Source organism: Ambystoma mexicanum, chromosome 1p (genome assembly GCF_040938575.1).
Source record: "Ambystoma mexicanum isolate Mex_15411 chromosome 1p, UKY_AmexF1_1, whole genome shotgun sequence".
NCBI classification, from domain to species: domain Eukaryota; kingdom Metazoa; phylum Chordata; class Amphibia; order Caudata; family Ambystomatidae; genus Ambystoma; species Ambystoma mexicanum.
In genome coordinates, this window is record NC_090921.1 from 999466927 (window position 1) to 999484201 (window position 17275).

Consider the following 17275-nt stretch of genomic DNA (forward strand, 5'->3'; position numbering starts at 1 on the left):
GGCGTCAAAAGTGGTATGTATACTTGCACCCCAACTCTGATTTTCCAAGCAACCCCCCAAAGTCTCTAGGTAGGCCCCACTTCAGGAAGGAGAGGCACAGATACAGACAACAATGTCCCTGGCCCACAGGTAGAGGACCAGCAGAGTCTGAAGTGCAAGCTCCGGCTGGTGATTGTTTTAGCATAGAGGGCTCGTTGATGGATGGCCAACCCACAGGAGGGTCCCTGCACATGTAAGAAGTCCACCAATGGCAGGACTGATGATCTCACCAGTCAAAGGGAGGCAGCAAACTCTTGCAGAGATTCACGAGTAGATGGCTTGGGCAATGCTTCTTCGCTTCTGCAGCAGTCATACAGGTCTTCAGTGCAGTCTTCACGTCTTTAGGGTTTTGGCTTCATTGGGCGACTTCAACAATGGCTCCAGAGTTCCTCTTATTATCCAAATTCCAGAGTGTGGGTTGCCCCAGCCCACCAATCGAAAGAATCGGTGTCATCCAAATAGATATGGGTTGGACAATTATGGCGAGCCACTTACCCATATCTGCCCACGAACAGATATCCCCTGAAAGAAGTATTTGTTGGGACAGATGCTCCCAATCCCAGTTTCAACCAGCTCAGTCACACAAAGCACTTGTCTGGGAGCCCTGAGTAGAATCCTCCACAAGTGCCCTTCCATGGGAGTTTACAAACCGAGAGGCCAGCAAGATAAGGCTTGTACCGCAAAGGAAAGCCATTTTGTGTACATGATGTGATATATGAGATTTCTAAAGCGCTCAAACCCGCAGGCATTTGAGCACTGTTTGCCAGGAGGGGGGTCTTGTGGAGAAGGCTTGCAGAATGACTGGGTTAAACAGACAGATGGGTCTGAAAAGCTGCGTTTTAGCAATTTCCTAAATCTCACTCCTTTCTGAGAAAAGTGGCTAACTTATTCCCATTACAGAATTTAGCACCGCAAAGCTTCTGCGCCGAGCAATATTGAGTCTATATCGGGATAGATCAACTGATTTACCGTTACTGATTGGCATGGTCAATTGAAGATGTAAAGAGAGTCTCTATAGTGCTATACAGACCCTTATGTACCAGTGTATCAATTTTAAAGATGTACTCTTGCATCCCATCACCTATCCGCCATACTGTTGGCCATATGATCAAGAGAGAGGAATGGACAAATATGCTTGAATAGTCTCGGGTAAAAGGAGGTGTTACTCACTATGTGAACGCTGTCTCTGAGAGAGAGAGAGACCTTTGACTATGAGAATAATAAAAACCCTTAAGCTGCCTTCGAGAATTGGCGTGTTCCTGAGGTTCTATGGTGCCTTAGGGACTAACCTGTGACCCCAAAATAAATTAGTTGAGCAGGTAAGTGATGCTAAAAAAGCTTCACTTCAATATCCAATCAGGGTTGCACAATGTAGTCTAATGTACCGGGGGTCCCGTTGAAATCATTTGTGGGAAAGCTGCAAACAGAAAGATTCCCTCCACAGTCACGATGCAGGAAACATTTCCTATTATTGCAATGAGTGTGGAATGAATGTGCCCCCAACAAGAGAGGTGGAAAGAAATCTGAAACCGAATTTGAAGTAGTTGGTCGGAAATAGAGGGATAGTAGGCTGATCAGGAATTACTCTTTATTTACTACAGTTGTATAATGGGACACACACTGTACTGCCTAAAGCAGACGTGGCAAAAAGTGGGTGATGGGGCCGTGGTAGAAGAGGGGTTGAGGGTGGGGATGCATTCCTGTACCTTTCAACAGAAGACATTTTCTGTATAATCCTTCACACGACAACACTCCTGAATATCTGATCATTTCCACAGCTGAGAAAGCCCAAAGTATTTGTGTGCCGCATTCCCTCAGCACTATCTAACAGTGCTTCTTGAATGTATCTAATTTTTCCTTAAGGTTCCAGCTCACGAATAACGGAAATGTGCAGTTGGAATTTTCCTGGCAGGTTGTAATGGAAGGCTTTTCAAAAGTGGTCAGCTTCGCCGAAGGCCTGTTGCATTCTAAACCAGAAGGTAAGAAACGAATGTCCCTAAATTGCTTTGCAAAGGCAGCTTTTCATGCATTCATTCAGTCTTTAACTCATTCTATTTTAATGAGTTTTACAACCGAAGATTTAAATGTAAATCTATAAAATAAAGATAAAGCATTTTAAAAGAAGAATCCTCTTGCCATTGAATTGTCAAAGAGGTTTACCAATGAGATTGAACTAGTAGACTTTTCCCTTCAGTTTCTGATTTGATCTTACACATTATTTCCTTGACACACCCGAGAAACCTGTAAAGGACCACTGTTGGAAGAAAAATAAAATCTATCCAGGCTAAGTAAATTCTCCAACATCTTTCCATAGGGGCTAGAAATGCATTCCTACTGTCATACAGAAAATATTGAATTGTGCATCTAAAACACGTTTGTCTTCTCAGTGGGTGGCAGGAGCTTTAGTACAAAACAGTATTGCTTATGAAAACGTGTATTATAATTAAAATGGGCAGGCATGACATTTTGTGATTAAAAAGTACTTAGCATTGTTTTCTATGAGGAATTTGACAAGAAGTTTGCTGCTAGTTTGCTATACAGGTCTATTAATAATCACGTCTATGCTTATTATACCGAAAGGATCGTGCCTGAAATGAAAGCCGTTTTAATTTATGGACTTACATTATTCATTAAATATTTTATATTTTGTATTTCATGATACTCCTATACTAGATGCTACTGCCTTCAACACGTCTCTATTTCCTATTGACTTACAAAATGTGCGGTTTTCAGTGAGAAAATGCTCACTAAATTAAATGTATTATTAAGCGTGATGCAGATGGAATGCATGCAATTAATTCATCAATGTGCCCGGGTTAGCAGAAGGTGTATCAAGTGAAATGACTTGTCCTGCCCTTTGACATCACAAGAAGTAAGTTACCCAAGTAAGCACAGGAGTACTGACTTTGATAACATTGAAGAATGCAATATCACTAAAGTAAAATGCTTACAATGAGTGTCTAGATTAAGTTACCTAAGTAAGCCAATGGCAGTTTTACTAACCAACCACAGATTTACAAGGGTGCCTCCATTGGAAGACCCACCATATGCCTGGGGCAATGCCATTATATGCCAGTACAACCCCATATTGGAAGGTACTCCTGTTTTAGGCACGGTAAATACTCACATACTAGGTGCAGCTTCAAATGCCCAGGAAATGCCCTCTTGTGTCAGGTATAGTCTTGTAGGCATTGTTACTTCCATTGCATGCTGATTATTGCTTCATACATCAAGTATAATAATTATACATTAAATATGGCTTCACATACCAGGTGCTACCGTCATAAGCCAAGTGCCACCTCATGAGCCTAGGTCTTTCTGGCTAAGTGCCTCTTACGCTAGATACAGCCTCACCAGTGATGTCATTTCACCAAAATGCCAGGGGTAGCGGAAGTGACATCACACAACCCTTGACATCTGATGACATCACAGGAAGTGATGTTATCTGACCCCACCCCAAAGTGACATCATCGGAAGCGATGGAACACGACCTTTCACCGCTTTACAAAACAGGAAGTGGCATCACATAGCATTGTTTCTAAGTACAGTATGAAAACAACATTTGCGGTATCACTGTAAAGTGATATACATTGCAAACAAGATTGGATCACCATATGTAGCGTTAATATCATTCCATATAGGTCCATATTATCAAATTACTGTGAATGTAAGCAGACGTCCAAGGCAAAAAGATAATGTGTTATTATATAGCACTTAGGCTTAAGCGATTCATATAGAGCAAATATACATACAATTTCACCCAATCTGTGTTGGTACTCATTTATCAACCTCAGCAGGATGAAAGGCTGAATTGACCTTGCAGGGAGTCGAACCTGCAGATAACACGCACATTGCAGCAGCGAGCAGTCGACCCACTGAGCTATCTTACTGGCTATAGCTACCAGAAAACCAGCCACTCCAGAAACAAACAGCCACATGCTGCTGGCCAGAGCACAGGAGCCCCAATTAAAAAAACATTGTTTTCCTTTTTTTTTAGAGGTAGCAAGGGAAACTACAGGAGACCCCTAAATTATGTCCCCGAGCCTCACATGCCCAAATACTGCCAAATTATGCTCATCATATACAGGTGTGCCGAGTACGTGTGTGCTCCTGGGCTCGGGCACCCCCCGGGACGGCCATTTTCGTCAAAGTCCCTATACTTATAATGGGACGTTTTTGTTTTTTTAGCCGTCGCCCCTCCTGCACCCCACCCCCGTTCCCCCCAGGAAAACCCAATGTTTACGCCCCTGAGCGTACATTGAATTGTATGCCCAGTATATATGTCATTTAGCATGTATATTTCGTTTACACTGAGATGCAGAATCCATTACGCAGGTCCTGCAACGGTAAGCTAAGGAGAACCTCACATCCCCATGTAGTGACACATTTGGTAGGTATGCTCCTCATATGGTAATACGCCCTCACTGTCACAAGTACTCCCATTATTTACCTTGAGACTCCCTTCCCTTCCAGTCCCATCTCATCTACAAGGGCCACTAACCTATAACTCTACTACAGAATGGGGAGGATGGAAGGGATGACTAGTTTAACTTGCTGGAAAGCACAACTTCTGCTCTGCTCTCCCTACCTCCCAATCAGGTGCTTGAGAAGGAGGCACGAGAGTGGGCCCACCATTGTGCCAGTGGAGAAGGAAGCCTTATATTCAGCACCCGATTCCTCCTGGCCTGCACGGCTGCATCCCAATCTTCAACAAGTCAGAAAGCAGTGCAGTTTGAGCGGATTCTCGTGGGGCGTGCTGATCTCATCAGAGCAGATTCAGAGTCTCTGGTGTGATTTTCCTAGCTCTGCCAAGTTCCTATCCCTTTTCTTACCCATACCTCTACAGCAGCCAGTAGGAGTCTGTAAACGGCTTACGCTGTGGCCAACGGATTGTAACTAAGGAATGTAAACATGGCTTTTATAAAGTGAGGCTTGCTTTCTGCTCAGACACTGACTTTGCAACCAGGAGTTTCAGAAGCACCGTGCAGGAGTGCAAGGAGACTGGCAGAGGGTAGCAAGTGCTATCCCTGGCAATCCCTTAGCAACCTCCTGGACAATGTATTATTGTATATATGGATTATTCATGTCACTGAGCACACATCAAAGGGACACAGGAAAAAGTGTTTTTTCAATTTCTGAACAGCTTCAGTCTTGCAAGTTGGAGAGTGACTATGACCCACCACTTCGCTAATCCAAAGGTGATATGCTATTAAGCATAGTCTTCTGTTGCACCAATATTGGTACCACTGGGATGACATCTATTTATAGGGGAGTCCTGTGATTAACAGCAGGATTATAGCTTTCAGGATTCGGTTGTCAGAGTTTGACAGAAACCCTATTGCTAAATCTGCTATACTGGTCTTGTGCGCCACAAATATCATCTCTCCAATAGTTGAGCTTTTTACAATGGCACCCTTAAAGATGGCAAACAAACTGATCTGTTATTGTTAAGCTATATTCTCTGCATTTTGGATACTTCTCCCTAATGCATGAATTTGGGAGGTGATGTATGTATTGTTTGTGTCTTCTGCTGATGACGAGCTTTCCAACTGGAATTTGGGGGTTCGGATATCTACAACACCCATTATCATCATCTGTATTAAGTCTCTCTTTACACCTTTCATGCCTCATTTTCTTCTCCCTACAAAGCAAGTTTTTGAGCCCTGTGCAATTGTTTTATGGTTTAACCAGAAATGGACAATACATGTCTAACAGCAGCCTGAGAAGAAAGTAGCAATTATTTTGTATATTCCTGAAGCTTCTGCAGCACAAAAGAAGCAGAACTGATAGCATTATCCTAGCAGTCAGAGACCAAGCCGCATAGGTTGGTGCGAGGGTTACAAATAATCTAGTGATGCCAAAGAACATCACCTGCGTCCTAGGATTTGGCGTTTCCTATATGCCCTGTACCACTGTTCACCCTGGTTTTCACAAGCTAGGTCCAGTGGACACACTGAATCTTGAGTTTCTGGTGCTGTTGCTTGTTGTGGATAAGGGGGAATGGGGTATCCATTTTCGCTTTGACATTTGTGCAGAGCCTGCTGACGCAGGTTTGAATCCCGGCAGGGCCAAACTCAGCCTTTCATCCTTCCGAGGTCGATAAATGAGCACCACACACCGTGGGTAATGATAAGCAGCGCTCAGATACCTGAGGGTTTGTAGCGCTATAGAAATGCTAAATTATTATTATTATTATTATTATTGATTACAGTTCGCTTAGTCTGTTCCACTCAAGTCTTTCAATATGGTCAAACCATTTCCACCTACCAGAAGAAAAACTGACTTCACATCATTAATTTGAGGAATAGATGCATGCACATATTTATTTGAAAGCCTTTCCCAAAAGGTATTTTAGGTCTGCTTTACAGGGAGTTCATTACCAGTACAATGTGATTCTGTTTAATATGATCCCAATCCCTGAATTTGTAGAGGATTTGACATGTACCCATATTTGTGGTCTGACTGGTGCTGTTGCAAGCCCCCTGAATGCGTGGAATTCTTTGATTAATGCTGGAGCTCTTAATTTGGACCTATTGGTCAGTGATCAGAAATACGTTTTATTCCCTCACAGCACCCATTCATCGCTGACATCTTGAAAACTGAATCTGTTCAGGGCTTTTTATCCTCTGAGTCTTGCTTAGCTCTTTAATAGTCTTAAAGGCACTTGTGCTCCCGCCCTTTTACCTCTGAGTGGTAGTTCCAGGGTATTGGGACACATAACCACTTGGGTGTGTGAGGGACATCTTTATTAAAATAAGAGGGTTGGATAAAGGCCTCTCTGTTCCTATCCTAAAGAGAGTTCAATGGATTGCTTTTCTCCTGCAGTCTTCATCTGATAGATAGCCTCATCCAGCTCTGCCACTCTCAAACTTTTTCGAAAGGGGGAGAAGTGGACCTCAACTTGGCCGTCGATCGTTAATCCATCTTGCTCGGTGCTCGATTGTCGGCTCCGGACGTGATGTCATGTGTCGTATATATAACACATCACTACACCCCATACCTCAGTTCCTTTTTCCGCACGCTTGTATGCTGCTTTGGGAACATGAAACTGAGTCTTCGACTCTGTGTTTTTGACTAAAATTGTCACATTTTCGTCATAATTCCTTGACCGTCATGTCCTCTCACTGGGTTTCAGGCTTCAAGAGGTGCACCAACTGCCATTCCAAAATGTCAGTGACCGACCCGCACAACATTTATCTGTGGTGTCTGGGTGTGAATCGCAACACAGAGGGATGTGCGTCATGCTCCAAAATGCAGCTAAAATCTATCCGCGAGCCGGCCCCCAAACTTGCTTTGGCCCGACCGTCCCCAATCTCCGGCACAGTCAGTCACCTGGTCTTCTGAGGCCAAGATGGAAGGGCCCATGCCTGAGAAGGAGGGGGAAAAGCATCGCCGAAAAACCAAAAAGCGGTCACACTCGAGATGTCCCTCTTCCTCTTCCTCACATAAGAAGAGGAGACGTAATCGCCATCGACACAAGTCCAGATCGTCATCGGAAAAAGGTAAGCCCTCGGCTAGGCCGACCACTAGAGAAGAGTGGGACATTTTTTTAAAAGAAACGCTTGAGATGTTTAAGAATCGGGCTGCTGCAGGTGTCCCCCACATCCCCAACAGCAAGCCCCATTGGCAAAAGCCACGCTAGTTACTCCCGACCCCATGCACGGCAAGCTGTCGACTCCATCAACGTCCGAGAGACCTTCGGGTTTCATGTTGAAAAAGGCGCATAAACTATCGACTACTGGTCCATCTCTTGAGCGTCGACAGGCTGGCTTCCCCGACGTCACGGTATTGCCCAAGCCTAAATAGACGCCATTCCATCGGCATCAAAAGAGAAACCCTTGACGTCATCTATTGGCAACAGATCTTTCGCTACAATCTCCAGGTCCGGATTCTTCAAATCAATGGCGTCTATTTTCGGCGTCGACCAGGACGATGATCAGGGGGACATTGATCCCATGTATACAGGGTCGGTAGGTGTCGTTATCTTCGACCAAGCAGACATGTTGGCTTTAGCCCAAGGGTTACACGACGCTAGTGGCCTGGACACATCTCCAGATGTTGAATTGCAGCGGCAGCCTTACACGCACACCCATGTTAAATTTAGGACCTTGGTGAAAAGAGTAGTAGACACCTTAGGATTGAAGTCCTCTTCAGCCCCTGTTCAGGGCTACGGATTGACGGTCCTCTTGGATGAAGGTCCTGTGACTGAAGATAACATGCCATTTAACCTGGCAATTGCGGACCCCCTATCCTCCTTGTGGCAGCATCCCAGCTCCATTCCCCCAGTAAACTCTAATTTCACAAGCCGGCAAGAGGAGATCCATCTTTCCTGGCTTCTCACCCTTCTCTGTAACAGCTTGTTGTGCAGGCAGCCACAATCACCACTAGACCGGTGGCGCCCATTTCTAATCTGCCTCTGGACAGGGAGGGTAAAAGGTTGGATGCAATGGCGAAGAAGGTCTTTACTTCTGGCAGCATAGTGTTAAAAGCCACCAATGTGGCCTGTGTATTTGCAAAGTACTCCTTTGGTTTATGAAAAGCCATGGAGCAAGCAATGCAGTACATCCCCGAAGGTTAAACGTGGGATGGCTGGTGAAAGATGGAAAGGAGGTAGCAAAGCAGTCATTGCAAACGGGCCTGGACATGGCCGACTGCATTTGCTGTTCGATAGGGTCGGCAGTAGTACTGAGAAGGCAAGCCTATCTGAAAACCTCTGGCTTCTCCCAGAACATCCAGAATAGGCCCTGGACATGCCTTTCGAGGGAGAGTTTCTTTTTGGCCAGAAGGCTAACGAGACTCTGCTGGCAAAGTTCAAAGAGTCTAAAATATCCGCACATTTGCTGGGTCTAGCTGCGCAGCCGGCCAAACCTGCCTTCAGCTTTGCCTCTAGGGGCAGAGGCAACAGGCGCTCTGTGCCTTATGGCAGGAAAGCGCAGCTGCAACAGGCCAGGCAGGGGCAGAGGCGTTTCTCACGTCCCGGAAGCGGCAGAGGGGCTTCTAGAGGCCAGCAAACAGTGGCAGGGTGGGACCACCCTCTAAGCCACCTTGATTTCTCCTCCCACGACTTGCCGGTTGGTGGACGGTTGGCAGAGCATTGGCCCAAGTGGCAGGAGATTACCTGTCGCCTGGGCCCTGCAGCTCGTTCAGTGGCGTTATTGTCTGCCCTTCTTAAGGAAACCACCTGACAGACCTCCACTGCCTCAAATTCAACCGGGACAGGAGCTCCAGGAAGAACTGAGCGCCCTTTTGTTGAAGGGTGCCATTGAAGGGTGCCGTGGAAGAGGTACCTCCCGATCAGAGAGGGTCGGGTTGGTATTCCTGGTATTTCCTGGTGCCCAAGAAAGGATGAAGTCTCTGTCTGATTCTGGACCTCAGGGCGTTGAACAGGTTTCTGAGGAAATACAAATTCAGGATGGTGAAATTGAGAGAAATTCTCCATGCTCTCGAACCTCAGGACTGACTAGTGTCAATAGATCTGCAGGACTCTTATTTCCATTTGCCGATACATCGAGAGCACAGGAAGTTCCTAAGGTTCCTCATAGGGGACAATGTGAGAAACCAGAGGGTGTCTCACCCACTAGCCCCCGGGGATCTCTCTCTCAGGTGGCCAGGGCACAGCCATCACCTTTGGATCCAGATCCTGTTGGTGGACCAGTGCGGGAGGATCACCTGGTTGAGGGTTCTTCTGGGAGTGGGGGTGAGGCAGCTGATGGTGAGATGTGGTCTTCCCCCCCCCTTTTTTGTTAATCTACCCCATCCTATTTTATAGGATTTTCCAAAGTCCCAACTCCTCCCCCCCCCTTTCAGAAACACTGGGCCAAGGAAGGGGTTGACTGAGAGCAACCAGACTAACTCTTTCACATTGTACTGGGCATGTCCCGTTAAACGGGTAAGGCACTTTACACTAAGTGCATACACCTGATACCAGTTAGCTCTCCTCATACGAATAAAAGGCAACACCTAAAGACACACTCTGAGCAAGGTGGAACACGAGCAGAACCTCTGGGACGGGGCACAGCTACTGGAGCAGAGCAACGGACAAAGGGATGCGAGCAGTGGGCCAAAAATCCCAAGGGTTCCCTACTGGAGGTAGTTGCCTCCAACAGACCGTGAAAGACAATGTGGAGAAGGCCAGATGCCATAAGTGAAGATTGCATTCTGTTCCAAGGAAGTCAGCGACCCTCCTGTTTGAAGGGCAGAGTTGGGGAGGTGAGGCCAAGCCTGTGGTACTAAACTTGACTCGTGAATTGAAAATAGCAAAACAAGAAAGAAGCGCACACAGCCGGTGAGTTGGCAAGCAAACTGAGAGACTGGTCTGTGTTAGAGCGAATGAAGTAGAAACATTATATCACAAGTGAAGGCTGCACATGTGTGGATGAGACGGGAAGAAAGGCAGACCTGTGAATGAACTTTGAGTAAAAAGCAGCTGTGAAATCAGCGATACTAGATAACGGAGTAGTCCAGCAGAAGGAAGTAGTCCATTTGAAAGTCTCTGTGAAAGGTACATTGCTTTGAAGTTATAAAACAGACATCAAAAGCAAATTAGGTGAAAGTAACTGAACTTTGAGTCGAAGTGGTCCTGCGGTGGCCTGGTAAAAGCACCGCGCACATTCGAAAGTCTTCACAAAAAGGGTCCGAGCCTGATGAAGGGATACCCGAAGTACAGTAAACTTGGGAAAGAGAGCCCCCCTTGCAAGTTTGTGTTGATCTGTGACGTGAGAGGCCTGAGCCCAGCAGAGGGGGACCTTTGTGAACTGTTTGCTGAGAGGTCTGTGCCCGGCAGAGGGGGGACCTTCGTGAACTGTGTGCTGTAATGTCTGAGCACGGCAGAGTGGGACCTTTGTGAACTTTACGTTGGAAATGCAATTTTGGAAAGTCAAGAAAAAGAGTTTAATGTGGAAGGCCAGGCAGGCCTCAATCCACGGTTTGGAACTGCTTAGAGTGCTAGAAACCGAGCCAGTGTGTGCCATCCTGCCTATAGAGACAGCCTTACTCCATGAGGTGTAACATGAGGAGGAGAGCTGGTTCAACTACATTTATTCTTTTGAACACTGATTTTTCCTTTTGCATGCATTTCTCCTTTTACACTTTTTGTATACGAGATAGGGCAGGCATTTGGTTTTGTTATCATAGGCCCTTTTGATTTGACTGACGCCACTAGGACTGTTTTGTTTATCGTTTGATGGTCAAGACTATCAGGAGTTTCTCCAACCCCAACATTTTCAATCAAGGTTTTACAAATTGTATCTATTGCGTCAGTGTCATAGTTGTGATCTCATGCCTTTGCTGACTGATCCAAGAGAAGTTGGCGTGGCAGGTCTTGTCTCATCTGGAGGATACATATGAAGGACACCTGTCTTCTACTGCACAGGCTGAGATTCTGCCTGAAATTGAAGTCTCATGTGGCGCCAATCCAAAGGCTACAGTTCATCAGAGCACTACTAGACACCCGGTCTAAGGCCTTCCCTCCCGATAAGGCCTTCCCTCCCGAGGAGAGAGTCGGCAACATAGCACAGATGGTTCACTTGTACCGGAATCATGCTACCTTACCAACGGCTTCCTTCCTTCTCCTCTTAGGTCTCGTGGCCTCCTGTATTTTTCTGGTGCCAGAGGCCAGGCTGCACACAAGATCCCCTGAGTGGCTCCTGAGAGGCCAGTGGTCACAGTCGGAGCACTCAGGGATCCTCTCAAGGTGTTCATCAAGTGGTCCACAACCTCAGCTGGTGAACCGACCACAGCAATCTTTTGGTGGGGGACCCCTTCTGGCCTTGTTGGCCTCAGTCCTGGTGGTCATGGATGAATCTCTGAAGGGTTGAGGCGCTCACTGCAAAGTTTGCTGGTGAGTGGCCTTTGTTCAGCAGCAGAAGCCAGGTGGCACATCAACTGGCTGGAGTTGCGAGCCATCTGGCTAGCTCTGAGGGCTTTCAACAGGAAGCATGCCCTGATTCTGACGGACAACACGGTGGCCATACACTACCTGAACAAGCAAGGTGGCATGCACTCCCTTCCCCTCTGCAGTGAGGCGATGCAGCTGTGGTTCTGGTTGCTGGAGAACCAGATCTCGGTCTCAGCAGTTAATCTGGCAGGGGTCAGAGAACACTTTGGCGCATGCTCTGAGCACGCAGAGCATGGTCTCACACGAGTGATAAGTGTGCCAGGAAGTCCTGGAAGAGGACTTCTCTCTCTGGGGTACCCCAGCAGTGGATCTGTTTGCCAGGGAGCCCAACAAGAAGTGCAGACAGTTTTGCTCGAGGGGAATTTCTAGCGAATGGTGCACTGGGGGAACATGTTTCTGGTGGATTGGACCTTCCCTCTCCACCACACCTTCCCCCTCCGATTCCCATCATTCCATGGGTTCTGAGGAGGTTGAAGAGATTCCGAGCGACCATGATCTTGATCGCCCCGGACTGGGCGAGGAGAATGTGGTACTCCAATCTGGTGGATCTGTCCATCTGTCTGCCTCAGCGGTTGCCTCAGCGCCCGGATCTCCTGACCCAGTCGGAAGGTTGGATACTCCACCCGACTACAGAGTCCCTCAACCTACGTTTGTGGCTCTTTAGAGGTTGACGTATGATGACTGGGACCTCTCTGGGGAGGTACTCAAGGTGTTGCTGGTTGCGCGCAATCTACAAGATCTCTGTACGTGTGCAGGTGGATAGGATTTTGAAGCCTGGTGCAGGGAATGGGAGATCAATCCCATCTATTGCGCACCACTACAGTGATGGAGTTCCTTCTATCACTGGCCTCAGCAGGAATTCAGGTTACCACAGTCAAAAGATGTTTGGCGGCTTTCTCTGTGTTCAAAAGGTCCTCGAATCAAGGTTCTATCTTTACGATACCGGTTATGGCCCAATTCCTGAAGGGCTTTGTGAATATGTTTCCGCCAACTCCCTTTGTTGTCCCGGACTGGCACTTATCTGGTTGTGACATTTTTGAATGCGGCTCCGTTTTAGCCCATACATTCCTTTTCCTTGAGACTGTTCTTGAAAACAGCCTTTTTGGTTGCAATCACGTCAGCCAGGAAGGTTAGTGAGTTGCAGGCATTGTGCTGCAAGCCCCCATTCCTGCAATGTTTTCAGGAAAAAGATTCCCTTAAATCTTTAAGTCAGTCCTGGCTTTCTTCCAAAAGTAGTTTCTGAGTTCCACCTATCTGTCCATAGATTTACTGGTCTTCTACCTTCCACGGCACCCCTCTAAGGTGGTGAACGGTTCCACTGTTTAGATCGTAAAAGAGCCTTGAGCTTTTACGTCACTAGGACATCTGAGTTCCGACAATCTGACGCGCTGTTCGTGGTCCATTCTTTGCCTTGCAAGGGTCTACCTGTGATAAAGCAGACTCTTTTGCAATGGATTACCCTTTGCATTACGGAGTGCTACCAATCTGCTGGTAAAGGGCTTCCTTCTGGGAATCAGGGCACACTCTGCAAGAGGTGTCTCGGCTTCTAAGGCCTTACATAGTGGGGGGGGGCATTATATATATTTGTTGTGCTGCCACATGGTCATCCCTGCACACATTTACCAGGCACTATTGTCTGGACGTTGCATGCGGAACGGATGCACTTTTTGATAAGGCAGTGCTGCAAAATCTGCTGGTATGACACTTTCTGCCCACCGTCGTCATCCTAACTGCTTGAGGAGTCTATCAGTTGAAGAATCTGCGGGAGAAAAGCAATCCATTGAAAGAAATGTTACTTACCGTATTGATCATTCTATGGATTCTTCTCACGCATATTCCTCATTGCCCCACCCATCCATCCCCGCTCAGAAAGTTCTTATGGCTTTGCACTTCTGTCTAAGCGAAGGGACGCCTGGTGATGGCTCTGAGGTGACCGCTTTAATCTGGCTAGCTGCATGTTTTTCGCCCAAAAAAGAAAAAATGGTTTCCAATTTTCTGATCCGACGGGGGTTTCACCCCTTTGGCATGTTTCCTATTGTTACGTTTTTTACAGGCTGATTACCCTTGCCTCCCATCGTTTTTCCTCTGCAGCGTTCAAGCACAGGGAAAAGGGGGGGGGGACTGAGATATGGGGTGCAGTGATGTGGTATATTAAGACACCTGATGTCCTTTCCGTAGCCGACGATTGAGCAACTAGAAAGACGGATCGACGATTGGCAGCCGAGTCGAGGTCCACTACGCCCCCTGTCAAAATAGTTTCCAAGCAGCAGAGCTAGACGAGGATATCGATCAGATGAAGAATCTGCTGGAGAACAATCCATAGAAAGATCATTACAGTAAGTAATTTCTCCTTTCCCTGCCTAGGAAACTAAAAAGATCAGTCTGTGTCTCATCGTCAAAATTGTGTAAACTGTCCTTGTGTCCAAAACATACTTATCTGACCCTCACACTAGAAATAAACAACTAAGGGTGTTCACAATTAAAGGAAATAAGTAAATCCAACAAAATAGACTTTTCCAAGGAGATGTCATGCTGAGCCCGAGTACTAAGTCTGTGGAAGCTGCTGAACCCCGGCAGACCCTCAAAGGCGATACGCACTCAACCAAATAGCTTGCACAGCTGAGCACGGAACACCCGGGGGAAAGGGGAAGTGGATAACATTTTAAAAATCTGATTCCTTCCAGCTATCTCTTGGAAATCTGCATTTGGGAAAAGAAAGGAGACAACATATTTGGTTTACAACCTCCTCCTTTAAACCCGACAACTACCTGTTCCATATAAACTTATTACTTGGTCCTCCTCTGCAATCTGCTTAGAGGATTTTCTGCTAACACTGGAAACACTTCTCTCCTTGAGGAAAGGATTTTATCTTGAGGATCTTCTTAAAAACTTTCTTTCGGAAATATTATGCTCCCCGGGATAAACTTTCTATTTCTTAACAGTTTATGTAAGTTCACTTTCTTCAATATGCTTTTGCTTCAACTCCAAGTACTACAAGGACTGGCTATGAGAAGTTTGTAATCTTTGTTCTACCTTCTATCTCTCTAGTTTTCTATTTACCAAACCTTTGTAATGCTGTTTACATGTCTGTTCATTAAAGAGTGTAATGTCCTTCTTGCTCATAAAGAATAACACTTTTTGCTGCTATGTAAATTGGCTTTCTGACACTTAAGAAATGTTCATACCTGCCAAACAAAACTGTCCAGGAAAGATGAGCTACCTCCCAAGTTCAACCCTCCGTGTTGTAGCTGTTCATCGATCGAGTACACGGTCTGACATCAAAGGCAGTCCCAGCTTTAACTGCGCTTATGTTTAGTCTTCAAGGAACTGTAGTCCTTCGCCACGCACAAAGCAGAAGCCAGGAGGCTTAAAAACGTGGTTTCACTCGCAAGGGAAATGACCCACGCAGGTCGCGCAACGTTTAACTTCATCAAAGAAAGGGAAAAAAGAAAATGAAAGTCAGCCCTGACCTCCCAACGTGAAGTACCTAGTTCCTAATGGATACTACGCTAGTCGCGCTACTGTTGAAAGCTTTCACACAGGTAGGTCTGAAATGCTCCAACATTCTAACTGATAAGAACGTTATGTGTAGGCCTTCGCACAGAAAATGCAGGTCCACTTTAAAGTGAGAATCACTTTAAGAATGAACTCACTACTTAATAACGAGGCGAAAAACTATGTAAGAACATATACAAACATTTTCTGTTCTTAGTTTAAAGAATAATATTTGCCCAAACGAAAGTCTTTTAACATATCAACACTTAAAATGAAGGTTCTTTCAACTTAGCTTTGCTTCTTCTTCCAAAATTGCTGTCTTTGAAGAGATAGATTCCTGAAACCTGGAGCTCCTAACTTCCTGATCCTCTCAGCTGGGCAATAAACAATGAAAGGCAGTTGTCACAGGCCTTCAACTGACGTTAGACATTCCATAGCCAATCAGGGAGCAGAATGAGAACCACCATTTTGGATTGGGGTGTTGTCCACACTCTAAAAGTCTGTTAAGGCCTAACTCTCCCTTACTCTCTGACAGAGAATAAATAAATAAATAAGTCCACTAGCCTAAAATTAGGACAAAAAGCCTAGACAAGGGAACCTTGACAAAAAGGGAAACAAGCAGTGTGTAAACACAGGAGGAAAACCTGACAGAAGTCCTTGGATCCAGAGGGTGAGTGTCTTTTTCAAACAATAGTTCCTTCAGGATGTTAAGTGTCCCTTTTAAACAACAACTTCTTTAGGATGGCAAAAGTAAGTATGTTTCTATAACTTGAATGGACTTCCTGGTATACTCCCCTGCCAGGAGTCCTGTAGTAGGTTTCACCAGATCCCCTGGTATACTCTCCTGTCAGGTATCTTTCCACAATGTTAACGTGCTTATTCGACTTCAACTTGCTTGGCGTTTTGACTGACATAATGGACTTCCTGGTTTACTCTCCTACTAGGTATCTTTCCACAATGTCTTATTCCTCTGTGTATTTCGAAGGGATTACCTGGTATACTCCCCTGCCAGGAATCCCCTTCTGGGGTCTTGCAAATACCCTGGTATACGTCTCTGCCAGGTATCTCTCCCCAGTTCGCCAGTGCTCATTGCCTGAGGTGCTTCTTTCACCAGGACTACTTCTGCGAGTTTATTCTTGTCTTTTATTAGTACCTTGCGGGGCGGCGGCAGCCTCCCAGCCAATGAGGAAGCTTGGAACAGGGGCATTACCAGACGGTAATCCTGCCGCCATGAGCCGCCTCAGGGCTGGATGCTGCCACATTCCCACCGGGGAAAGAGGTAAGTGGCCTCTCCCCTCTGGTCCCCCACCCACACACCCCTTTTCCACAGATTTCCCTCCCCCACTTACCTTATCCTTTTCGTGAGCGGGCACGCAGGTAAACACCATCCGCAGCGCGTCTGCTCCCGATCTGCGACACACCGCCATAGAAGGGAGGAGGGACTATGTGAAGTCCCTTCTTCTTTTCCATGGCAGCCATCTTATTTGTTTACTTTGTTTTATGTTTTCAATGGCCGCAGTGGAAAGGGAGAACAGACTTAATTTGCCTACCCATGGCAGCCATTTTTTTTCTTTTTTCAGTTGCGAAACACCAGATCTTCTCGCAACTGAAAAAAGTTTTCAGTTCCCTGGTCCAGCAGGCCAGTGTACTAATAGCAATAAGCCCCTGGCCAGGGGCGCATTACAGCCTGAGGTAATGCCCTGGTGGCTTCGTTAAGGCCCTTGCTTCGCTCGGATCTGTAACTGTGGACCCCAGAGCATTACCTGAGGCGGTAATGCCCCCACCCCCTATAGGGGCTTATTGCTTAAGTATAACATAGTTGGATTCCTTTACTGTATCTATACT

The 17275-nt window shown here is 46.3% G+C and overlaps 1 protein-coding gene across 1 annotated transcript in view; it reads left to right on the forward strand.

Moving 5' to 3' along the window:
• The window catches only part of HYDIN (HYDIN axonemal central pair apparatus protein), a 3273799-nt gene that overhangs the window by 2748219 nt on the left and 508305 nt on the right, over positions 1-17275 (forward strand). Inside the window, exon 68 of the mRNA XM_069654775.1 lies at positions 1903-2018. Within this exon, the coding sequence (XP_069510876.1) occupies positions 1903-2018 (116 nt within the window). The remainder of the gene's footprint in view (positions 1-1902; positions 2019-17275) is intronic.